This window comes from Chiloscyllium plagiosum, unplaced genomic scaffold (assembly GCF_037043375.1).
Source record: "Chiloscyllium plagiosum isolate Xiang-an unplaced genomic scaffold, Cpla_swu_hap1 HiC_scaffold_6, whole genome shotgun sequence".
In the NCBI taxonomy this organism is placed as follows: Eukaryota; Metazoa; Chordata; class Chondrichthyes; order Orectolobiformes; family Hemiscylliidae; genus Chiloscyllium; species Chiloscyllium plagiosum.
The window spans coordinates 92,395,006-92,422,296 of NW_028270144.1; the positions used below are offsets into that span (position 1 = coordinate 92,395,006).

Below are 27,291 nucleotides of genomic sequence, written 5' to 3' on the forward strand. Positions count from 1 at the left end.
TACTAGTCACAAAGAGCTTTATTCAGTTGATGAATGGGGCAAACCACGGACTCATTCAACTGTGCTGTTTTAGATTTTGGTTGCATCTCAACAGTATGTGTAACAATTGGTTAAAATATTACCTGGATTTGTTTGGTAGTGAGGAACATTACAAGGTTAAGGGCTACAAAAGTTGTACTTGAATTAGGTTTGACAATGACAAAACATTGAAATCAATAAAAAGAATGGTGATTCATGCAAAATAGTCGGAGGGACACCAGTTGTCGATACTAATGTGGTCTCCAGTGAGAAAAGCTTTGCTGTTGAGCAAGCCTTCCATGAAAAGAAGTACAAATCAAACTGGACACGAAATAGTTGATTGAATACAAGGTAGTTGTTTTTGGAAAATTGGTGACTTTGCGGTTTACTCAAACAGGGCATAATTACATTCACCTCATAGCGTCTGATAAGACCATAAGACATAGGAGTGGAAGTAAAACCATTTGGCCTATCGAGTCCACTCCGCCATTCAATCATGGCTGATGGGCATTTCAACGCCACCTACCTGCACTCTCCCCGTATCCCTTTAATGTTTTAATCAAAGTGCTAGAGACTTGGTAGTGGCATAAGATGTTAAGGATCAGAGAGAGAAAAAGCAAGTTGTATTAGATATTACCCTGCTTGACAAAGGTTAAAAATGCTGCCAAAATATGTGATTAATGAAGTGTGTTCAAACTTCATTGCTATGATCAAGGCTGGAGGAGTGTACCATATTTCTGATTAGTTCCCTGTTGCACCAGCCACAACATGAATGTAAATGTGTTACCCAGTTATAAATATGTCCAAGTAGTTTATTTTTTAATTTTGTCTATATTAAGTTTAAAATAAAATCCATCAAGCAGGTTTCTTTTCAAAACAACAAAATTATTGATGTTTTAAAAAACCAAGACATCCTTTGAAAAGATGTAGAGTTACTTAATATACTGATTGAAATGTAGAAGTGCAAATGTCTACACTTCTAAATACCCCAAACCGCACACAAGCCGACAGATCCATTCACACCAGCAATGCAAAGATTCACTTTTAGGAAAAAAAATAGAAAATATGGGAGGCCTTCATTCCTGATGAAGGGCTTTTGCCCGAAACGTCGATTTTCCTGCTCCTTGGATGCCGCCTGATCTGCTGTGCTTTTCCAGCACCGCTCTAATCTAAACGCTGATAATGGTGGCCAATGTTAATTCTCGAAGATGAAGAAATGTTTCAATGGCTATTATTCTACTATTCTAACATATGTCAACCAGTATCTCCAAATGTAGACAGTTATCCCTGGAATCTTTGTAAATGCAGCTGTCCCAGGAAACCTAGAAAATTTTAATGAGGATTTTTCAGGATTCATTTCGAGAGGACAATCTGGCTTCACACTGGAGTCATGACAAGAATTTTATTTAGAAACAGGAGAGTGAAGCTGGGAAGCTCCTTTCCTTCAACCACTCCACACAAGATCCAAAACAAAACTGAAAGCTGACAGGCATAAACCCAGGCAGGCTGTAAACAAACAATTCGTACAGGACATTTGACTTGTAAGACTTCCATGCCTTATAAAATAAAAGTTCTGATGTACTTTCACTGACAACTTAATAAACAATGTAGGTGTCCGCAATCTTTCAAAGTAAAGTTCACAATAATATTAAATATGAAGCTTTCAAGGAGGATGTTAGTGCCAAGGTATTTGCCATGGATCTAAGGGCATAGAAGAAAAGACAAACATAATTTCATTCAGCATTTTATTGACATGGCAGTCAGAGCTAGTCTTTCTACAGGTATGATTTCTGACTATAATTGAGAGGAATTTTCAAATGAAGAGTTTAGAGACCTGTGTCAAACCACAAATACTATGATCATCAACACCATTACTGAAAAGGGTCCTTTCTATAACAGACTCCGTGAAAGGAATTACACAGTAAGAGATGAAATGATTCATAAAATCTTATTAGATCAACCAAACTGCAAGTTGATAACTGATGTGACATTGATGGTTCAAGTCCTAATTAGTTTATTTTGGTTGAGGGCTCTAATCTCTATCAGTCGGTCTATGGGGAGAATACCAAATTGCTTTCTGAGCTGTCAGAATCCATTTCACTTTATCGGCATATTTGAATGCTTTACATGCAAGTGTGAGATATTGTGTTAATAGATATTGTGTTATAGGTTATCTTTATTAACTCACTCACCAGCTTGCTATATTCATTAAATACTGGGTTCCCATTCATTCATTCATACCCTTTACTAATCCGTTTTTTACAATAACCCGGTTTCATTTATTCATTCATAAAATCATTGTTCTATCCTATATTTTACTATCCAAATTTAAAACACCCCTTTGTAATCAAAACCCTTTCAAACCCATTACTACATATTCACACTTTATCAGCCCTTGCTACAAGCAGTGTTTACCTCTGAATAAGTGTTGCATAAGAACAATACCATCCCCATCCACAAAACGTTATAATATTAATCAGCCCTTGCCAACCTAAGCTCCTGGACCTTAATAGATTCCCCAGTTAAACTAACTGATAAAATAGCACTTACATGAAATTGCATGAATGAATGAAACTCATACCAGCAAATAGTAAATAAATCTCACAACCCAGCTGCAGTACAGGTGTGATCAGTTTAATATCCTTCATTTTTTTTTTAATAAGTATAGGTACAATTTTTAACTTATGTAGAGCATATAGGCCTAGTAGTTTTACTAACAGTTACGAACTTAAAAGACAAAAGGACTAACACCTCCTAATTATGCAGGAGAGGTAAAACAAAGGAAGTGGTGATTGGAAGGAATTGGAGTTCTGAAGTATCAGATATGGGACAGCTAATCTTGTTACAGATGGACGGACGCAAAACAAATCCTTGCAGATGGGATTTATAAGGTTGGTGAGGCTAGTTACTCAGTGTTTTGATGATACAGATGTTTAATTGGGTTCTCCCAATACTGGAAAAGTAATCCTGGCAATCTGTTTAGCTTTTTTTTCTACATATTCTTGGAAGTAGATTGATGATGTAAAAACTTTCAGAAAAATTTGTTTCTGAAGCCACCTAAAGAGGCAAGTGATGCAGAAGGAAAACCATGCAATTTTTTTTCATGAAATCTATTTTCAACCGTGTTCAACTCAAAGCAGATCCTGTAAGGTTTTATTTCCAGGTATCTTCATGGTGTATATTAATTTCTTATGGGGTGATAATGCAGAGTTTAGGAAATGTTTAATTATTTGAATTAAAGAGATTTTGCTGATTGGAAGTAAGGCTGCTTTTAAATATATTTATTGAATATTCAGCGCAGTAGGTCTGGAATAACTTCAAATTAGCAAATCTATTTACACTAAATTATTCCCAGTTAATTGTACTGAGTTGTCATGGCACAGTGGCTGTGTGGTTAACACTGCTGTGTCACAGCACCAGGAACCCAGGTTTGATTCCACTGTTTGAGCAACTGTCTGTGTGGAGTTTGCACATTATCCCAGTGTCTGCTTGGGTTTCCTCCGAGAGCTCCGGTTTCCTCCCACAGTTCAAAGATGTGCAGGTTAGGTGAATTGGCTGTGCTAAATTGCCTGTAGTATTCAGGGATGTGCAGGCAAGCTGGATTAGCCAGGCTTACAGGGTAAGGGGGGGGGGGAGGTGAATCTGGGTGGGATGCTCTTTGCAGGACGAGTATGGACTCAATGGACAGACTGAAAATGTGTTGCTGGAAAAGCGCAGCAGGTCAGGCAGCATCCAAGGAACAGGAGAATCGACGTTTCGGGCATAAGCCCTTCTTCCTGAAGAAGGGCTTATGCCCGAAACGTCGATTCTCCTGTTCCTTGGATGCTGCCTGACCTGCTGCGCTTTTCCAGCAACACATTTTCAGCTCTGATCTCCAGCATCTGCAGTCCTCACTTTCTCTCAATGGACAGACTGGCCTGCTTCTACACTGTAGGGATTCTATGATCACAGAAAGCTGACATTTCCATCTTTGGAATGAAAGAACATGAAATTTGACATTTGAAGTGGTGACTTCCCTCATTAATTGTTCTGAATGAGTATGAAAATGGGAAATGCTGTCCTTTGGCTTAGAAAGCTTAGTAAATAAGTGTGTTTTAGAAGTAGTGGAAATCACATATATAAGCTGATTCAAAATATAAGACAACTTCTTTACAATATCAAAAATCATGTTTTTTGCATTTTTTAAATGTACATTCATGGATGTGGGCATTACTAACCGAAGCAGAATCTATTGTCCATTCCTAATTGTCATTGAGAAAGTGGTGATGAACTGTCTTCTGAACTGCTGCAGTTTATTTGAAGTAAGTACGCCCACAAAATGTTAGGGAGAGAGTTCCAGGATTTTGACCCAGTAACATTGAAAGAATGGTGTTGCTTTTGCAAATCAAGATCTGAGTGGCTTGGAAGGGAACTAGCAGATGCTAGTTAGTGATTGTAGGTTTGGAAGATGGTGCCTAAGGAGTGTTTGTGACTTTCTGCAGTGTATCTTGTAGATAGTTTATACTGTTGGTGATGGAGGACTGCATGTTTATGGATGTGGTGCCTATCAAGTGAGTTGCTTTGTTCTAAATGGTATCAAGCTTCTTATGTGTTATTGGAACGGCACTTATTCAAGCAAGTGTGGAGTGTTCCATAACATTCCTAACTTGTGCCTTGGTGGTGGTAGGCAAGCCTTGGGAAATCAGGATGTGAGTCACTTGCTGCAAAACTCTGGTGTCTGACCTGCTGTTGTAGTCAAAGTATTGATATGGCTAGTCCAGTTCAGTTTCTGCTCAACAATAATCCTTAAGATGTGATAGTCAGGAATTCAGTGATGGTAATGCCAATGAATGTCACTGGGCAATTATTAGATTCTGTTTTATTTGGAGATGTGATTGCCTGATAGCAGTTTAGTGCAAATATTGCTTGTTACTTGAGCCCAAGCCTGGATGTTTCCAGGTCTTGCTGCATTTGGACACCGACTACTTCAGTATCTGAGGACCGATTCTTAACATTGTGTAATCATCAGCAAACATCCCTACTTCTGACTTTATGATGGAGGCAAGATCATTGATTCAGCAACTGAAGATGTTTGGGGACTACTCTAACAAACTCCTGCAGAGATGCCCTGGATCTAGGATGACTGACCTCCAAAAACCACAGACATCTATTTATGCACCAGCCATGACTCCAACCTGTAAAGAATTTCCTCCTGGTTCCCATTAATGCCAGTTTTGCTAAGGCTTCTTGATGATGTTCTCGGTCAAATGCAGCCTTAATTTCAGGGACAGTTACTCTCACCTCTCCTCTGGAATTCAGCTCTTTTCTCCATGTTTTACCCTTTTTTTTCTGAATCAACCTGTTCAGAGACCTAATAGCTCTGGAATGGGTGGAACTTGAAACTGGGTCTCTTGGTCCATGAGTATGGACACTGCCACTGTGCCATAGGAGGGCCCCAGTAATGAGGTTAAGGTTGAGTGACCTGGCAGAACCTGAACTGGATGTCAGTGTGCAGGTTTTTCTGAGCAAGTGCTGCATGAGAGCAATGTTCTTCACTCTTTCCATCACTTTACTGATGATCAAGAGTGGACTGATGGATGGTAAGTGACAGGTTCCTATTTGTCCTGCTTTTTCTGTACATGTAATCCTTAATTAATGTGGATTCAATTAAGAATTAATAATTTTATTTACCCGTGTTTTTAATAATGTGCACCTCATTCTCAATAACCCGACTTCCCAATGCAGATGAATAAATATGTGCCAAAAGTCAGCATTCCTGGGCACGTTCCTGTTTGTTCATTTTGTTTTGGCCATTGTCTATCTGAATGACATCCCTGTCTAGCATGGCTCCGAAGTACTCTAACCATGAAACCAGAGAGATTGTGGCGAAGGGAAGCAGGAAATGAAGTCCACTAAGTGTTAAATTAATGTGGTTTCTAGATTCAAGTTTGCCAGAAACATGGTGATCCAAACAGCTTTGAGTCTCACTGATCTGACTTGGTGTACAATTCAATGTAATGCTGATAAAGTAGAAGCAAGTAGCAAAAATGTAACTTGTTTACTTGTAACTTTAAGCTACAGGGAGAGGCTGAAGAGACTGGGGTTATTTCCCCTAGAGTGCCAGAGGCTGAGGGTTGACCTTGTAGACATTTATAAAATCATGAGGGTAATAGATAGGGTAAGCAGAGAAGGTCTTTCTCCCAGGCTAGCCCAAAGTCAGATGGCATAGGTTTAAGGTAAAGGGGAAAGATAAAAGGGACCTGAGGGTAACTTTTTCACATAGAGGGTGGATTGAGCTGCCAGAGGAGGTGGCGAAGGCTGATACAATTACAACATTTATAAGGCATCTGGATGGGTACATGAATAGGAAGGGTTTAGAAAGATGTGGGCCAAATGCTGGCAAATTTAGGATATCTGGTTGACATGAACAAGTTGGACTGAAGGCTCTGTTTCCATTCTCTAAATCTCTATGACTCTATAACTCAATTCATGTGCACTCTCAGATAATGCAGGATTTGGTAAAGACTTTTGGCATAATTTAAGGCATCAAGTAAACTACCCACAAATACTTGTTTAATAAAACTACATCTGCAAACGTCCCAATATTAAATGAGAAGAGAAACCGCAAACCGATCTATATGTGGTTTGGTATAATTCAAGACAGGGAAGGCATGCTTAAATTATTATAAAAATCAAATTTAAGGCTTGCCAAATCTAATACAGTCTACAAAGAAAATGTGAAAGGAAGAATGATGAGTTCTCAGTTTGGTTTTACGGTACACTTTGCAGTTTCATATAACATTTTGAATCAGAAGCCCAATGGGAAACATAATCATCTTGGTTACTGATTCTCTGAACAGTAATAATACGAACAGTTAATGTCTGCAGTTCAATCTTAGAGCTCCTGGCAAAAAGGCGAGGTCAAGTTTCAACAAAATGAAAGGGAGAACTGGAATCAATTGAATAGCAGGAAATGATTATCATATTGAAGACTGGACAGTTATTTTTTGCTCCTTTTGTTTCTATAACGGGAGATGGGTCAAGGTAACGTAAGGAGTAATTAGTTGTGGCTTGGCTGTTCAAATCATTTTATAATTAGAATCATTAATCGCTCATGCCTAATTATGCATCGTCAGCTCTAATTATTATGAGGATGCAAATGACATACCAGAATTGGGAAACACTGGGTTTAGTAAGAGGGAAGTACTGGAGGAAATCAGTATTAGTAGGGAAAAAATGTTGGGGAAATATTGTGTGGATTGGCAGGAGATGGGTGAAATACTAAATAGATATTTTGCCTCAGTGTCTATTGTCAAGAAGGACATGGAAGCTAGAGAACTTAAGGAAATACATAGTGAGATCTTGAAAAGTGTCCATATTACACCTGGATGTCTTAAGATGCATAAAGCTGGATAAATCCCGGGGACCTGATCAGGTGCACCCTAAAACTCTGTGGGAAGCTAAGGCAGTGATTGCTAGTCCCTTTGCTGAGATATTTATGTCATCGATAGCCACAGGTGAGATGCTGGAAGAGTGGAGGTTGGCTAACATGGTGCCATTATTTAAGAAAGGTGGTAAGGACAAACCAAAGAATGAGAGGATGGCGAGCCTGACATCAGTGGTGGGTAACTTGTTGGAGGGAATTCTGAAGGACAGGATTTACATGTATTTGGAAAGGCAAGGACCGATTAGGGATCATTAAAATGGCTTTGTGCATGGGAAATTGGGTCTCACTAACTTTATTCAATGTTTTTGAAGAAGTGACGAAGAAGATGTGATGAAGGCAGAGCGGTAGATGTTGTCTATATGGACTTCAGTGGTTAATTTGACAAGGTTCCTCATGGCAGACTGGTTAACAAGGTTAGATCACATGGAATCCAGGGATAGATATCCATTTGGATACAAAATTGGCTCGAAGGTAGGAGACAGAGCATGGTGGTAGAGGGTTGCTTTTCAGACTGGAGGCCTACGACCAGTGGTGTGCCACAAGGATTGGTGCTGGGTCCATTGCTTTTCATCATTTATATAAATGATTTGGATGTGAACAGAGGAGGTATGGTTAGTAAGTTGATGACACCATTATTGGTGGTATAGTGGACAGCGAAGAACATTACCTCAAAGTACAGTGGGACCTTGATCAGTTGGGCCAATGGGTCAAGTTTAATTTAGACAAATGTGAGATGCTGCATTTTTGGAAATGCAAATCAGAGCAGGACTCATACACTTAATGGTAAGGTCTTGGGCAGTGTTGCCGAACAAAGGTTCATAATTCTATGAAAGTGGAGTCACAGGTAGACAGGGTAGTGAAGAGGACGTTTGGTATGCTTGCCTTTATTGGTTAGTGCATTGAGTATAGAGGTTGAGAGGTCATGCTGCAGCTGTACTGGGCATTGGTTAGGCCATTTTTGGAATACTGAGTGCAATTCCAGTCTCCCTGCTATAGGAAAGATGTTGTGAAACTTGAATGGGTTCAGAAAAAATTTACAAGGATGTTGCCAGGGATGGAGTGTTTGAGCTATCAGCAGAGGCTGAATAGGCTGGGGCTGTTTTCCCTGGAGCGCCAGAGGCTGAGGAGTGACCTTTTATTAAGAAAATCATGAGGGGCATGGATAGGGTGAATAATCAAGGTCTTTTCCATGGAGTAGGGAAGTTCAAAACTAGAGGGCATAGATTTATAGTGAGAGGGGAAAGATTTAAAAGGGACCTAAGGAGCAACTTCTGCATGCAGAGGGTGGGATATGTATGGAACGAGTGGCCAGAGGAAGTGGTGGAGGCTGGTACAATTACAACATTTAAAAGGGCATCTGGATGGGTATATGAATAGGAAGGGTTTAGAGGGATATGTGCCAAGTACAGGCAAATGGACGAGATTAATGGCATGGATGAATTGGACTGAAGGGTCTGTTTCCATGCTATACAGCTGTATGACTTTATGACTCTAAATGGATGGGATCGAAGATGATTAAATCCTCAAACCCTGATAACTCTATCGCAAGGTATTTAAGGAAGTGACTGTAGAAATAGCAGATGCATTAGTGGTAATCTTGCAAGATTCTATAGACTCTCGAACAGTTCCTACAGATTGGGCAATAGCTAATTAACCCCTCTATTTCAGAAGGAAAGTAGAGAGCAAACAAATAATTATAGACCAGTCAGTGTGACATGATTTCATTACGACTAGAAATTTCTATCGAGAGTAGTTCTTTCTGTGGCTTATTCATTTTCATAGAAAACCTTCAACCACAATATCTGTTCAGAATTGTATGCAGTCATTGTTATGGACACCAATTGTTGTTGGAAAGGTTTCCTCCCTGATAAAGTTTGGTATTTTAGTGTCACAGAGTTTTTACAACGTGGAAAGAGGCCTTTCAGCCAATTGCATCCATGCCAGTCATCAAGCATCCATGTATTCTCATCTTGTTTATACATTTTAGCACCATATTATTTAATTGCAAGCTACAAGTAAGAAAGAAATTGATATGTATGTCTAGAAACATTTTACCACACTAGTCACTGGGCATGTATGAGAGAAAGGGTGCATTTATTGAATATGAGTAAAAATCTGAGAAACCCATTTTACAATTTAACTTTGAAAGCACTGATAATTCTATCATTTCTGACCAACCTAAACAATATATCTATCCAGACTGGGGGAAATGGTGGTGTAGTGATAATGTGGTAATCCCAAACGCCAGGCTACCTTTCTGGGGGCGTGCTTTCAAATTCCAACATCGCAGATTGTGAAATCTGAATTTTAAAACTGTCAAACATCGTATAAAACCTGTCTGGAAATCAACTGCCCTTGTCTGGCCTACACATGACTCTAGACCCATGGCAATGTGGCTGACTCTTAACTGCCCTCTGGACAATTAGGGCTGGGTGTAGGCGGCACGGTGGCACAGTGGGTGGCACGGTGGCACAGTGGGCGGCACGGTGGCATAGTGGGCGGCACGGTGGCACAGTGGTTAGCACTGCTGCCTCGCAGCGCCAGAGACCCGGGTTCAATTCCCGCCTCAGGCGACTGACTGTGTGGAGTTTGCACGTTCTTCCCGTGTTTGCGTGGGTTTCTTCCGGGTGCTCCGGTTTCCTCCCATAGTCCAAAGATGTGCAGGTCAGGTGAATGGGCCATGCTAAATTGCCCGTAGTGTTAGGTAAGGGGTAAATGTAGGGGTATGGGTGGGTTACGCTTCGGCGGGTCGGTGTGGACTTGTTGGGCCGAAGGGCCTGTTTCCACACTGTAAAGTAATCTAATCTAATCTAATTAGCCCTGCCGAAGACACCCACACCCCATGAATGATTTTTTTACAAAGTCATGATGGTGACTATTCACCACTCAAACGCTTGTTGGATAACCATTTTGTTCCAAAACAAAAGCATTACTTATGAATTAACAATGCTGTTTATCACCGCTGGTACCCCTTGTACACTAAATTTCTATGCACAAATCTTCCTCGGATAGGTGATGTATTAAAAAACAAAACGCCAAGGACATTTCCCAGACACAAGTATTTTTAATTAGAACAATGTGTTTGTTCAACTTCCCTTTCCAAAGAAACAGATACCATTTAAACAGGAAACCTGATTTTTTTTTTGATTGGGATGATCTTGTGAAGTTGCATCACAAGAAACCAAACTGGAACCATTTTGTTTTCATTTTTGTAGGATTTCAGTGCTTGATCTAATCGGTGGGGCAAGGTGTTGTACCAGGGAAGCTGGTGAGAAGGGATCCTTAGTTGCCTGAGTGATGAGATCCTGGAAAATATTTCATATTTTTGGCTCTTAGGAGCCTATTCTTGATGAAGACAAGAAATTCGTCATCAGCTTGAATATGCCTGTTGACTCTGAAGGAAAGATATTTGAGGACCAGGATATCAAACCCAAGACTAACATCATAGTTTACTGTGCAGCAATTCAAATTCCCATTCCTCTATGTGCTTAGCAAATCCAATGAACTTCTGTATGCACCTCACAGCCCTGAAGAAATACCACCAATGCACCCTCACAAGATCCTCCAAATCCAACAGTAAGAAAGGTGGACAAACAGTAGCATCCTCTGCCAAGCATACATGTCCAGCACTGGGGAGCTAACCACTCAAAATCAGCTTTGCTGACCATTTTGGATGCTGGACCCTAGACCTCTGAAGCCTTTGGAACTCTGTCATGACAGGAAATGCCCAGGGTGGAGTGGAAATGCTTCATAGATATCTTCAATGCATCTCTGAAAAGGTCATACACTCCTACCAAGTCATGGGGGTCCCTGGCTTGCAACAGACCAAAATGGAAAGGTCTCACCCAAAAAGCACCATGAAGAAATTTCGCTGGGATTATAGAGAGGTAAACATGTGATACCAAAATGGAACACACAAACCTGCAAACAACTCATCTACCCAACCCTTAAAGCACGAGCAACTCCAATGTGGTAGATTCTGCAGATCATGCTGTAGATTTGCTAGTCATCTCCAAATTCTTCACACTCGAGCCAAAGCAAAACAGCCTCAATCCCAAGGCAGTGGGTGCAATATAAAATAATATCTAACTAGTTCAGCATACAGATTAAAGAAACCACTTGGTATTGATAAATAATGTGGAAGTAATGAAAAAAAATTATATTCTTTGTATAAAACCAGAACAAGGGATCAATTATGAATAGAATGAGGAAATTTAAATTGAACAAATCAAAGTATAAAAATTATTAGACATATTAACCTGCAGCTGTTCAAAGTGGGATTGTTATGTAAGCTTTATACAAATGAGGTGTACTGAGATAACAAGGCAGCTGGGTAATGCATGCTTCAGAAAAGTTGTAGCTATTTCCCATTTAGAGTGCTATAACTGATGAGGTGCTCATTGTCTCAGACCCATTCAAAAAATATACCAAAGTGGCATCTGGTTCAGGTGTGACCGAGGACAGGCATAAAGAAAACCGTGCAAATTTCAGAGCCTCATTGTGAGAATTATGGTTCATTTTAACTTTAATTTAGAGAGAGAATGAGGAAAAAAGGTTTACTTTTTTTTTGAAATTCATTTCCGAAATGCTGGCTAGATCAGCATTTATTGCCCATTCCTAATTGCCTGGAGAGCAATTAAGAATCAACCACATGTGGAATCACGTTTAGGCCAGACCAGGCAATAATGACCTTCTTTGGAGGATATTAAAGAGCTAGACGGGTTTTCCCAATGATCAACCACAGTTTCATGGCCGTCATTGGATTTTTAATTCCAGACTTCTGTCAAGTTCAAATCCCACCATATGCCATGTGAGATTTGAATCAGTGTCTTGAGAACATTATCTGGGTCTCTGGATTAACAGCCCAGCAATAATACTTCTGAGCCATCACCCCATCACTTCGCCAGTATGAATGTCTCGATTAGATGCAAGGATCATTCCAGGTACAAGTATGTGTCTACAAGTTTCAAAGGATTTATTAAGTTGATCAAAACAAGTACAAAAGAAGCGATACTTCAAGAAAAATAATGATTTTTTTGTGGATCCACTTCAGGATACCAGCTCACATTTTCTGGCTGACTGAACACATGTTGATTTGTTTACTTTTGGTGACTGAAGCTGTCTTGTTGCCTTTGGACTTTTCTGTGCATCAAACTACTCAGAATCTCTGCGTATTAATTCTTGTTAGCCACTATGCCTGTACATGATTAGAGACAGCATAAAAACAACTTGGTTTGTCAACGCATAATGAACATACAATCAATCTTTGCCTGGCAAGGTGATGTATACCCAATACCTAATTTCTTTTCCAAAGTGATGGTCATTTTATGGATATCACTTCCTACTTTTTCCTGATTAGATCTTTGAAATGTCCCTTTTATGACTGAATTCCCTCTTAGCTTACTAATGTCATAGATCTCTACCAAGAAAATATAACACCAACAGAGTAATTTATGCATCAGTGTAAGAGTATTCAGTGGTACACCCTAGTGATTAACTATCATCCCAAATATCCCAACATTCAGGAAAATTACAAAGCCTACTAACATCCTTTTAATTAAAAAAGCCATGTGTGACTCCCACAATGACTGTTGTGTTAACACAGGTTACAAAACACCATTGCAAGATACAGCAAAACATATAAAGCTTAAAATAACCGTGCAAAACTAATAGTTGTACAATTAAGCCATTTTAAAATCTGGCTGTTTCTTTTGGTCAAAGCTATTTTTCTCAAAGCATTTGCACATCTGTTAGGCTAAGTGTACATTAGCTTGAGCCTTAAGTTATAATTTGTTTAATCGTGGTTAGTTGTAAACTGCTTTCTATAGGAGTAGCCATATGGCCCACATCAAAAAAAAAGTCATGAATTTATAATTTTATTTCCTCTTGTTTAAACAAATCAAAACTATTGAAAAATACCTCAGTCCTATATCACCCATTTTACAGGTGCGAAACAGTTGGCTATAAGTGGAATCTGAAGAGTGTTATCAATTTCAACCTAGTCTTATCCTCGTTCAAAGAATGAGAAGTATTAGACTGTAACATAAGGAATATGATGTTGTTGGATGCAAGTAGGTTCTGAATAAGAAGACTTCACAGAGGATACAGTATATATTGTCAGACATCTGAGAAGCTGAGGGCTTTGAAGTCATTGATTCTTTGTTCCACTTTGTATTATTTGCTTTGGATGATGAGTATGTCTATTCATGAGTTTACTCTTCCTTAAATAACTAATCACGTGGGTACTTCAATTAAATCACATTTTCACCTCAGCCAGTTTATTTGCTATATCTTGCTCAGCTGGAAACTTGAGTGCTGTATAGTCTTTAACAGACCGTGACCAATAAAATCAATTATATTCTCTGTAGAAATGACTTCAGTTTTAATGACCACTGACATTTAATCTTACTTAATTGGATGTAATTATTAATGAAACCTTGTCTATCCAATACTGCAGGATGCAGAATAAAGAAAGGTGATTACGCTTTGTGGGTTTGAGTTTTAAACTTGATGAAAACCTTTGTCTAAAATCTCTAATATTTGCTTTACCTGTCCCCAAGGGATAAGCAAGCTAAGGAGTGCTGCAGGTATTACAAGAAATGGATTTTCAGCAAAGACTGACCTCCAGTCTCGAGAGACTGAACGGCAGACTATCCAGCGTCTCAAGGACAAATGTAAGAAGCAGGCCAAGCAGTTACAATCTTTTCATGACCAATTACAAAGAGCAAGCCTTAGCATTGAGGTTCTTGCTGTCACAACACAGCATTTCCATCAGAAAGTAAGTACATCATTTCACCCCATAGAAAATTGTAAAACATTATTAATTTTGTTGATTAAGAGAATCCTAACTTAAACAACTATTTTTAACAGTTTATGCACATATTTATTACTTTATGAACAACGTTATACCAAAACCTCTGCCTATTTGGTCTCAATCTGCAATAATTGTAATTAATTTGTTGTGAATTAGATGTGGAGGTTATTTTCCTCCATTGAATTCAATATGACCTCCATTTTACAACATTGCACGAGGATAATGACTTTAGCACTAGATTTGTTGTTTATTTATATTTGATTTGCAATAAAATTGCCAGTGCAAAAATTGCTTGCACCATTTCAAAGTGACTATGAATTCACATCGTTAAATTCAGGTCCACATCCTTAAAAATCTGCATTCAACTTTCTATGGCTTGGATTAAATTGTTTTGTTCCTGATTGCCAAAAGGTCATTTCAAATTAGGTTGCACCCAAGTTGGAGCATGATGTTGGTACAGCGGATGATGCATGTAACCGAATCTGGCCACAGGCAGAGCCATGCACAATTGGTTAGTCTACCAGCCTGTCTGTTCAAAATTGGTGAAAGTAAACACCCCAGGAATAACAGAAAGGTCCTTGGGTCAAAAGGATATCAATCAGTTTGATACACCAGTAAAGATGATAGTGAGGGTGTGGGGATGAGTGGAAGGGGAGAGAAGCAATCAGGAGGGAGAAAGGTGAATGTCAGAACACAGAAGCTTGTTCCTTCTGACTCCATGATAAGTAAATAGAAACTTACGTTTCAGATAGCAACTTTGTTTGCTCTTTAAAGGGTACGATTTTTATTCTTTTGCGGGATGTGGCAAGACCAGCATTTATTTGTCATTTCTAATTGCCCTTGAGAAGTTGGTTGAGAATTGCCTTTGTGAACTGCTACAGTCCAGATAGTGAAGACATACCTACAGTATTTTTTTCAAAAGGAAGAACCAGGCTTTTGATCCAGTAACAGAAAAGCAGTGATAATCATAGTTTCCAAGTGATGATGGATTGTGGCCTGAAACAAAACTTGTGGAAGGTCATTTTCATGCAAATGCTTCTCTTGCACTTTGAGACGGTGAGTTTGAAAGATGTTGTGAAAGGAGAACTTGTTGAGTTGCTGTAATGCATCGTGAATGTGGTACACCCTTGCTGCCACTGTACATTGTTGCTGAAGGGTGTTCAAAGTGGTGGCTGAGGGACCATTCGGGACCAGGCTGCTTTGCCCTGGATAGTTTTGAACATTTTAGTTGTTGCTGCAATCATTCAGGAAAGTGGAACATCTTCCGTTTCTCTCCTGAATTGTCCCTCATAAATAGTGTACTTAGATAGTGGATAGACTTTGGGGAGTCTAGAGGTGAGTTACTCATGACAGCATTCTCTGCAGCTGACCTACTGTTCTAGCCATTATGTTTACATTGCTGGTCATGGGTCGGTTAGCTCAGTTGCCTGGACAGCTGCTCAGTGACACCAACAGCGCAGGTTCATTTCCTGCACTGACTGAGGTTACCATAAAGGACTCTCCTTCTCAACCACTCCCCTGATGTGACCTTCAGATTAAACTCAACAGGTTGTGCATTAGAACCAGACACAGCCGACATGGAGTAATCCTTACGATTGACTGATATCTTTAGTACTTTGTAATAAGCTACCAATGACTAAGGGGCTGTGATGGTGCCAGTGGTAGTGACTCTTCCTCTTGGCCAGAGGACCAGGTTCAAGACTCTCACGCCCTGGACGTGCGTCATGTTAGAACACATTGATTAAAATAACTCAACTGATGTCTGCCAATCTAATTTGTCTGTTGTTCTACTCATCCTGGCAGTGTCCAGAGCTCAGTGATGGCTGCTGCCAGATTGTAAGAAGGAACACGAAGTAGGTCCAATGGATCTTGGATTGAGGTAGTTTAGGCAGCAAGGCTTCGGTCACCTGGGGAAAGAGGGGGAGTGGGAGGAGTTTGGACTGTGGGTGGGTTGGGAGAAAGAGGGAGTATTAGGTGTGCAAAGAGCACTCATCTCCCTGAAGTTATGCCTTCCCACCTTTTTTAAAAGCTTATTTAAAAAAAGAACTGGCTGCCCAATTTTCACACACCTGAAAATACCAATTGTACACTGGTATGGGAAAACTATTATCGGTATCAATTGACCATGAATTATTGTTTAAATGTGTTGGGTGGAGTGAGCTCAGGTGTATGTGAGAAGGTGGTGGTCGCCAATTTTCACCCGACTACTTCCTGTTTATGCCTGAGAATGCATGGATTATGCAATGAAAAATTGCAATAAATAACCTGCTTGCTGCTTCTGGTACGTGCATGATCATTTTCAGAGAGAGGTCAATTTAAAAGCCAATTCACCCCTTGGAAAACAACAGATCTCCTTACTGTATGCCATTGGTGGTCAACTAATGGTATCAGGATGCCTGAACTACTTTCAGGTCAATCAGTACTGCTGCTGCTATTTCCTGAAGCCAGCAATAAACTGTAGGTCAGAATATTGGGAGCGGTCCGTAACAGTGTCATTAACTGCAGTTTGGAAAAGCTGCAAGTGGGTCTGACACTCATTTTCTTGCAGTATCTTGAGAGTTTTGAAGCTTTAAAGTAAATCTTCTTGCAGTTACATAAGCTTATGAAATTTCCCTGCCACTAAAATCTCCTGTTCCATTTAACCATTTTGCTCTGGAGTGGAGAATTGTAAACACTGATCCATTCCTGAAGAAGGAAGGGGCATGCATTCAAGGTGAGAGGGGGAAAGTTCAAAGGAGGTGTTAAGGCCAAGTTTTTTTTACACAGAGTGTGGTAGAAGTCTGGAACACACTGACACAGGTGGTAATTGAGGAAGATACAATAAGGGCATATATGCAAGGAATGGTGGGATATGGACTAAGGACAGGCAGAAGGGATTTGTTTCATTTGGCGCCATGTTCAGCACAACATCATGAGCTAAAGGATTCACTTCTGTGCTGTACTGATCTATATTTTTAAGTGAGGGAGGAATAAATTCAGGAGCTTAAAGAATTTGTTAGTTTACAATCTTTGGTGAGAAAGATGCTGAGATCTAACATCAGAGACAGAATAACTGAGACTTGCTCTCATTGATCTCTGATTGAAGAAAGTCAGCATGGATTTGTGAAGTGTAGATACGTTCCATTTTTAGGGGATACTATAGCACATGTGGCAGTTTTTTGATGTTGATAAGATTCTTCATGACAGATGTTGAAATCACTTAAAGTTGGAGTTAATCTTGAAACATAGCTGGTAACTTATTAGGAAGTTGGGGGTGGGGTTTTTTGGATGAGGGGAACATTTGCCAGTATTTGTTCCAGGACCTCACTTTTTTCACCATCTAGGTTAATGATTTGAATAAAGAAATAGAGAATTCTATGTCCAAGTTTGCAGATAACACTGTGATGATGCCTAGTTTGTTGTACTGATGGGAGCCAGAGGGATGTATAAGCCTGTGCCTTCTCTCTTTCTCTCTCTCTGCCTCTCTGCCTCCTTGTCAAAATCATCTCTGTATTTCTAGTTCACCATGAGCAATGCCACAGGAGATCCAGTCGTAGTGCATTATTTAAGGGTCATGTTGCTTATGAGAAAATGCTCTCATAATATTATCCAAATAACTTGTCATTTAAAACAAGGGTTAAGTCAGATTCAGTAATCATAGCATCTGGATATTTAAGTGAACTGAACAACATTGACTTCAGTTTTCAAACGCATTTAATGGGAGACAGTAACTCAATCAGCATTCTGAATGTACATGGTGCTCTTGTGCCTATTCAAAGTAGTGCCATGAGATATTTTACATTCAACTGAGGGTAGATTGAGTCTTGGTGTAACTTTTCATCCACAGCACAGTGCATCTGACAAGACCAACTCTCCCTCAGAGAATGTCAGCCTTGATTTTCTACTCAACTCTCTGGAGTGGAACTTGAATCCACAAATCTTTTTTCAGAGGCAAGGGTGTGATCACAATCAAGGCTAGTACACAATGAAAACATAACACAATATGGCATTTCCCACATAAACATTGAATAATCTGTTTTAGATTCTAACAGTGCCGTACATCAGTTTGATAATTTTTGTGTGACTAATGTGCCATCTACTGCCTTTTAAAGTAATTACCAGCAACTTGTCTTTTGTTTTATTTTACTAAGTGGCAATCTATTTGTATATTGCTTTGTAATTATAGCACTATCTTACTAATCAGCAAAATTGATTGCAGTGGACAGATTAATTCTGTGGGTGTACTACTGAAGTAGAAGAAACTAGTTTTGGATCGTGGGAGTATTTACTAACATTTTACAGATGGTTATATTGTTGCATTGTTCAAAGATAAATCTCTATTCATTTCTCTTTGTTGCAGCTGGCATTTCCAAGTTTGATGTCCCTCTTTGAATTCCTTCTCTCAATCCCCGATAATCCTGACTTAAATAATAAGCACTTGCTGTTTCCATTCTATTCTGAGTCTGTTATTGTACACTTTGTTGGGGACAATTTCTATCTCATCTGCAGCATGTTTTCCACAAACACTGTTAAGGCCAGTAATATTTTGCAGCAGAAATACAAGGTGTGCATCCTAGATATTTATTTTCTGCTCAAAAATCCATGCTAATGCATTTCCATTTGCTATTTGGCTCTACTCATGATCTTCCTGCATGTTCCAAGTGATTTCACTAGAGGGGGTGCAGAGGAGATTCATTGCAATATTGCCTGGGATGGAGCAGTCCAGCTCTGAACAGAAGCTGGATAAGCTCTGGTTGTTTTCTTTAGAGCAGAAAGGACTGGGGTGGGCGGGGGGGAAATCTGCTTAGAAGGTTATGAAGGGCTGGACAAGGTGGACAGAAAGCAACCGTTCCCCTGAAGAGTCAATAACAGGAAACATATTTTTAAGATGAAAGACAAGAGGTTTAGTGGGGATTTGAGGAAAAATAAAAATCCATGGTTGGAATTATCATGCACTGCCTTGGGGAATAATTGAAGTGGGAAACCTCACAAGCTTTTAAAAAACAGTATTTGGTTGAGCGTTTGAAATGTCATAAAATTAATGGCTACGGGCCAAGTTTTGGAAAATGGGACTGGCATAGATTTAGAGTAGTTTTCTGTCAGTACAGACTCGATAGGCCGAAAGGCCTCTTCTGTACTGCATGTTTCTATGAATAAAAGTGAAGACCAACACATGAAGATATCCTTTCCTGACACATGCCTCCCTTTGAGACTGCACATACCTTTGAAATGTCTCTTACTTCTCATGGGCACAACATTCACATCTGTAACATGAGAGGTGTTGCTTACTCTTGCAATGAGAAAGGCTTCTGGGACTGAGGTGATCCTCCTGTTAGATCAGTTTGCTTCTGGTATGATCTCAAGTGCTTGTTCTTAGCCGACCTGATTTTGTGTCTTAAATTCCATTCATATTGGGCTCTGAGAGAAAAGACCAGAGGACTTCACAGAAAAGGGAAGGGAAATCCAGAACTCCCTGCCCCCAAAAAGGTATGAGAATGTTCAAAGATAGATTGATAGATTTTTGCTCGGCAAGTCAATCCAGGAATATGGAACAAAGGCAGGCAAATAGAATGGAGATGCATAACAGCCAGCAGTTATAGCATGGCAGAAGATATTGGCGATTTTGACTGGTGTACAGTTCCCAAGTACTGTATTGCCATTCCTGGGAAACATGGAGTCCTGGCTGTGTACCTCACTAGTCAGCAGGGGATGCTGCAAGTTGCAGACGATAGCCAAATGCACTCTCATCACCAGGATCCCTGAAATCCAGAAATCTCAAAATGCAGAATTCTTCATAGGGCAGGGATCTGCTGCAAGTTTCAGTGATTTCCACAGTCTCCATTGCTACCTTGATGATGAAAAATCTTTCCTGACATTTCATTATTACAAATGGGAGTTATGGACTCGAGAGTTGCACCTGTCACTTGCTTAAACCTGTGGGAGCTGGCTTCAAAATCAAGTTACATGTAAGCACTATCTCCTTCCAGCACTCTTCTTTTCAGTTTCAAAGTAATTTCCTATAACATGAGATTCGAGAACATAGACAGCCCAAAGTTCATGAAACAGGGTTTCTTTATTCTGCTGGTATTAGCTTATTTACAAACATGAAGGGAAATTAATATTAAACAAGGAAGTATTTAGATGAAATTAAGCCTATTTTTCTCATTGGGTTGAGGATTTCATTGTCTCTCTTTTCCCTCTTCCCATGAGATTATCCTTCCTCCTTTCCGACACTATCACAACAGAGGAGAACTGATTTAAGTGAACATGGTGTCCCACTTCTGCAACCTATAATAACCTACTTCAGGCTTCCTGTAAAAGTAATGACCCAAGAAACTCAACAATAATGTCCATTCCAAGACTCTGCTCAGAGCTGTTGACGCCATCATTGGAACAAAGCCTCAAGACACACAGATTTCTAAGCCTTTGCAAAGGGATTCCAGATCCATGTGCCACGATGATTGACTGCTCCATATACAATGAAAATGCTTTGAGCTCAAGCAGAAAGCTGACCAAACATCACATTCAACGCCTTCACCTTTTTTGTGACAGAACATTTCCTGTTCTTGCAGAAACATTCAATCACACTTTCACAACATCAGCATTGCCTGTACTTGCAAGTTACAAGAATGTAGAACTTTGTGTTATTAGTTATTAATTTCAATAATTTGTGTGAAAATTGCACATTTTAAAAAAAGCTATATTTTGAATTATCAAAATGACTCACAGCCTTTAAGTGAAATGCTTCCAGACATAACTATGGGATATATTAGTTTTTGACAGCATTCTGTCCATTTTTCCCTTGAGACTTATAACAAATGCAAACCAGCTGTGTAGAAACAAGTTAATTCCCAATTAGGCAAAATATTGAACCCTCCACCTCCCCGCCCCTGCAGAAAAGACTCGGGTGTACAAATTGTCTGCAACCTGTAGATGTCCGACTATCTTTTCTGGTGTAAACTGCTCCATTTCCCCCTTCTACTGCTTAACCTTGTTTTCCTCTCTTACAGTCAATAATCATTATGTCTTCTCCACTCTGACCCCTGCTCCTCATTGTGCCTCAACAGCTTTTCCGTCCATCTCCATCCCCACTGGGAATACTGCAGCAATTATACTTTCAGCTATCATTTCTATCTCTGCTTCTGTGGCCACTGCCAAATCTCTTACTGAAACCAGGTACAAATCAATTGCTGCCGCCATCTTTGATTTCCATATGAATGAAATAAAAGTCTTAGACAGCATTTAACAATAATTCTTGCTTTGTTCATCTATTGTTGCCTCCTTGGACTCGTCCAGCAAATCTTTCATTAATAAGCCTCTCTCTCTTTCCGTTGTTATGATCTCAGCGATGTTATTACCAGACAAGTCAAATCCTAGATTGAAATCTGGTTTGATAGGTCAGTTTTGTTTTATTTTTGGTTTTATCAAGGTGGTCTCTCGCTGAACTGTAAGCACACAATATTGCAGGTTTAGAATAAAACTGACATTTAAGCTGAAATAAAATAGAGTAAGTCAAACTATTTATATTTAGAAACAAATTTAAAGATTTTGAAACACACGATAAGAATATAATCCCAAAAGCACCCCCATGCAATACTCACATCAGAAAGAGTTTCCTTCTCCAATACAACCATAGACTTAGCTTAACTTTGGCTTCAACTGCAGTTGCTGTGGGTATGTTCGCCAAGCTGGAAAGTTGATTTGCAGACATTTCTTCCCTTTCTCAGTGATGTCCTCAGTGCTGCGGAGCCACTTATGAAGCACTGCTGTTCTGTGTCAGTTAGAATTTATTTGAGTTTATGCCCACTGCGTCCAATTGTCAGTTCTGGTTGTTCATTGCAGTGGTCGGTATATTGGGTCTAGGTCAATGTGTTTATTGATGGAATCTGTGGATGAGTGCCATGCTTCTAGAAGTTCTCTGATGGTCCTCTGTTTGTTTTGACGTATTATCGTTGTGCTGTCCCAGTCAAATTTGAGGTCCTTGTCAACTGTGTCTCTAGATATGAAATACAGTTGGTCGTGGAGTTTAGTGGCTAGTTGCTGTTCATGGATGTGCATCACTAGTTGACTGCCTGTCCTATATAGTGTATCGTGCTATCTCTGCATGGAATCTTGTAGATCACGTTTGTCCTGCACACGATGGGTATTGGGTCCTTTGTTCTGCTGAGTTGTTGTCTGAGCGTGCCTAACAGTTTATGGGCCATCATGAATCTCAGTGGGTGGAGAAGTCTGGCTATTAGTTCCAAAACGTTTTACATAAGGTGGAGTGGTCAGTGTGTTGGGTCATAGCATGTCCTCGTGTTGTTTGTCTGCTAAGTATCTGTGGATGAAGTTGCGGGGATATCCATTCTTGGCAAAGATTTTGTAGAGGTGTTCTTCTTCTCTTCACAGATTGGAAGTCTGCAGTGTGTTGTAGCCCTTTTGAACAGGGTCCAAATGCAGCTTTTGTTGTGTGTGTTTGGGTGGTTGCTGTTACAATTCAGGATCTTGTCTGCGTGTGTGACTTTTCTGTACACCTTTTGTTGTGCATTCTCCATTTTGTGCTCTTTCTACCATCACATGTGGGAGTGCGAGTTGGTTGGTAATTTCCTTCTCTCTCGTAAATTTGATCCCTGTGAATATGGTGTTGATAATCTGGCTTCAACTCTCATTCTGGAGAATCTGATAGCTTTTGTCTTGAAGCCTACAGCCCACTGAATTTAAATTTTCTCAGCTTCAAGTAACCTTTCAGGGTGTTAACCAAACGCTTCTAATCTGGAGCTACCAATAACCTCCACAAACTGAGGTAATCTACTTTAACAATTCAAAACTATCTCCACTGATACTCAGGAGATTTTTTCCCATCCACCTTCAACTAAGAACCTGCAGAACTGCCCTGAAATTGAAATTAAAAAGCTTTGTTCCAAGCTAAGGAAATTTATCTGAAAGCTTTATGTACTTACAAACACTCCCAATGTAAACAAATTCACTTTAGCTTCCAAAACTATCCCTGTCAAACTGTTTTTAAAAGATATCACTATGGCTACAGAAATATGTGCAAGTTAAACTTTAAACCCCTTGAGGCACACAGAAAATCCATATGCCACTTGTTCAAATTCAGAAGTGCAAGTCAAAAGTAATTAAAACATATACAAATCAACAACTTCGACTGGAACAATACTACTATTATCTGACAAGCCAAACACAGAACAGCCAGGGAATTCCTCGAGGCATGGCACTCATCCACAGATTCAATCAATAAGCACATCGACCTGGACCCAATATACCGACCACTGCAGCGGACAGCTGGAACTGACAACCGGAAGCGGCAGATTCAAACCACTACAAATGCTGGAGGAAACAACACAGAAGCGCTTCACAGGAGGCTCCCAAGCACTGAGGATGTCACCTAGACACGGGACGAAACGTCTGCAACACAAATTCCCAGCTCGGCGAACAGAACCACAACAACGGGCACCCGAGCTACAAATCTTCTCACAGACTTTCAACAACTTACATCACCCCCTTCAAGAGTCCAGTAACTCAAAAAAAAAAAGTCCTTGCCATGCATTGGCATACTAGGCAGGCAGGTTGGCAAAGAAGAAAGATGAGGAAGTAACACAGAAAGATTTGAAGCACAGTTGTCTTAATGTGCACTTTACAAAATGCCAAGAGATGAGAGCTGTGAGCTAATTCAAATGGAAATTCAAACCTAGGATAGGGGCAAGATGATCAAGAGACAGAGACGTAATAGCGGATTGTCATGGGCATGAGTTGTGGTGAGAGGGATAAAAATGCACAGTGGAGAGACAGGAAACAAAGACAGAAGAAAAAGCCGAAAGACATATAAGAGAAAGGAAGGGCATTGGAGTAATGGATTTTTGTTTGAACTGAAATGAGTAATCATAAGGACACAGAGAATTATGATCCGAGGGAAGGATCACAAGTTTTACATCATACATTTGCTTACTGCCTGTAAAATATAGCCAACTTAATCATTTATCTCAGGCTTCGTGTCACTAAAGTCATCTCAATTAGTACAATTAACACAGTTGAAGTCTTGGATAAGCAAAACAAAAATAAATTATCAAGATAAGCTGACTCTTTGATAAAATATCTGCTTGCTTAGGAATAAATTTTAAAGCTAATACTTTCTTAAAGAAGTCTGTAGTTCTGACAGAGAAAGACTTCTTGTTTACATGAATGACATTTTACCCATAAATTTGAAACTGAGTTTCATCTTTTTATTGATTTGTTTCCACCTGAAAGCATTGGCAGTCGGAGCAATGTCGGAGTGAGTAGTCTAAATGACGGAATCAGGTGGACCTCTTTCTTGTACATTGACACATGATTGTGAGCAGAAAGGCCAGCATTTATTGCCCAGCTTTAATTGTCCTTGAGAAGGTGATAGGGGACAGTTATGTAAAGCATCACAGTCCATTTTGTATGGTTATCATCGTCAGTCCCTCAGAATGATATATGCTAGGCTTCATAACCTGTGTATGTTCAGATCACTTAGCAGGCCAATCCTGGAGTTATAGGCCTTAGAGCAGAGAGGACAAAAATTGCCCTGAGAAAAATGGGGTGGGGGATGGTTCTCACACAGGGTTCTATTGTCTCTCCTTCCCCACAGGAGAGTTTCAGTGTTTAGACTCTGACTGTGCTGCAGCTTGTTGGATGAGGTGCTGCCACATGGTACAGTTGGTTGCAAATTCTTCTGTCACAAAATCAAATTGCCTTCTTTTTAATAAGGTCTTCAAAATGCCCAGACCAGTGATCATGGTTGCTGTACTTTGTTGGGCTGATTTCCCGTTTGACTTTGAGTATCCTGTGGCATACTGTTGCTGGAAATTTTCCAGCACTCCGAGGTGTTATTGGCAGGTGACCAGAGTCTCACCACCATGTAGAAGGCTGGTGAAGCACAGCATTGTAGACAGAAGCCTTTTGTCCTGTTATGGTAATTTCTGTTATCAAAGACCCCATTGGGCAATTTTTAGCAGGTTGCACTAACACAGCTCATTGTTAGCTGGGTGTGCTCTTCCGTGGTAACTCCTGTATTGGGATGTAAAGTTCTAAAAGAGTACATGCTGAAATGTGCAATCAGCATCACCCAATATGATGATGTGCTCTTACCCAAGCTCTCAGACCTTCTTATAAACGCCTAAGTGAAGACTACATCCCAATTTCCACAACACCATCACTGCTTCACTTTCAAGAAGAGTGGTGATAAGCCCATTCATAAACATGTGGGGATATATTCCTTCTGTCCATTGTACGGGTGATTCTTGTGTGATTCCTCTTGGACCACTTGCTACCCATCAGTGAAGACATGCTTCCAGAAACCGGATGTGTTTCTGGCCCTCCAGGTGAACCACAGACGCAATCTTTCTCACTTGACAAACCCAGGTATATGGAACAAGACGAAGAGCTCTACATGGCAATTTTTATGAACAGCTTCTGGATTTGTCAACTGCAAGCAAGTCCTTCAGAGATTTTGATGTTCAGCAAAATTTGATAGTGGTATAATTACACCCACGTGCATGAGGGAGGGAATTCCTGGCTTTTTGATCCAGTAACATGGAAGGGAGTAATATGTGCTGTGGATAAAAAGGATCTTTCCTCCCTAACTGGACCGTGAGTGTACTTTTACCAGTAATAAATTTTGCTGAACATCCAAGTCTCTGAAGGACTTCTTTGCAGTTGACAAGTTCAGAGATTCTTCATAGATATAGCCATGTAGAGCTCTTGGTCTTGTTCCATACATTTCTCTTGGATTTGTCAAGTGAGTGAGATCATACTCTATATGGGGTTCCCAGAAAACATTTGTCAAGGTACTAGATAAAAAGTCATTGCTCAAAGTGGACAGACATGCTGATGAATGGAACATATTAACACGGGTTGCAGATTTGCTGGCTGGCAGAAAACAGAGTAATCATAAATGGGTCTTCTTTGGATTGGCAGGATGCAACAATGGGATCTCACAGGAGTCTGTGCTGGAGCCTCAGCATTTTACAATTTGTATTAATAATTTAGATGAGGGGAGCAGAGTCATACTGCACAGGAACAGACCATTCAGTCCAACTCGTTCGAGCCAACCAGACATTCCAATCTGACCTCGCCCCACTTGCCAACATGGTATGGTAACAAAATTTGTAGATGACCCAAAGATAAATAGGCAGGTATGATGTGCAGAGAACATGAAGGACCAACATACAGTTTGTTCTGTTATAACATGCGTTTTGCCAACACGAATTCACTGTAACACAATTGATGAATTGTGGACGTTATTTCTACAGTGCAAACATTTTAAATGTGTTGGCTGTAACAATATTATGTCGCCAACACTTCAGGCACTGTTTCTAAAGCACGTTGTTTTCCAGAATGCAGGGTTGCACAAGAATGTAACCATCATGTTATAGAGGAACTGACTGTAGATAGGTTGAGCGATTGGACAGAAATCGGGCAGTTGGAGTATATCATGGGAAAATGGGAAGTTGTCCACTTTGGCAGGAAAAATGAAAGAACTGTATTATCTAAACAGAGAATGACAACAGGATTCAGAGGGATCTAGTACATTTGTATGCAATTTAACAAGTGTTTAAGAAAGTTAATGGAATGATATCTTTTATTGTGATAGGAATTGAACATAGAAGTAAGCATCAAGCATCCTTCATTTGTATCTCTCCTCTATTACTATTAGCACTGCACTCTCCTTTTCCTAGGGGCACCTTCACCAACTGTCCCACATGCTCCTCCCCCCCCTCAAGTTATAGCAAAAAAACCATTATTTTTCCATTCTCTTCATTTCTGAAGAAGAGCATATTGGAGTCTAAACATTAGTTATGACTCTCTCTCCACAGATGCTACTTGATCTGTTGAGTTTCTCCAGTACTTTGTGTTTTTATTTCAGATCTCCAGAATCTGCAGTACTTTGGTTTTATAAAAGTAAGGACTTGAATTATACAGGGCATTATCAAGATCACATCTTAAACACTGTGTACAGGGTTCGCCTCTTAAGCAAAGATGTGAATGCACAGCAGACAGTTCAGTGGAGGCTTACCTGATGGCATGAAGA

At 39.9% G+C, this 27,291-nt stretch overlaps 1 protein-coding gene across 3 annotated transcripts in view; it reads left to right on the forward strand.

The window, feature by feature from the left end:
- The window catches only part of LOC122550775 (microtubule-associated tumor suppressor candidate 2-like), a 456,058-nt gene that overhangs the window by 339,126 nt on the left and 89,641 nt on the right, over positions 1–27,291 (forward strand). For all 3 annotated transcript variants that reach the window (XM_043692024.2, XM_043692025.2, XM_087988203.1), the window contains one exon: positions 14,005–14,222. In XM_043692024.2, the coding sequence (XP_043547959.2) occupies positions 14,005–14,222 (218 nt within the window). The remainder of the gene's footprint in view (positions 1–14,004; positions 14,223–27,291) is intronic.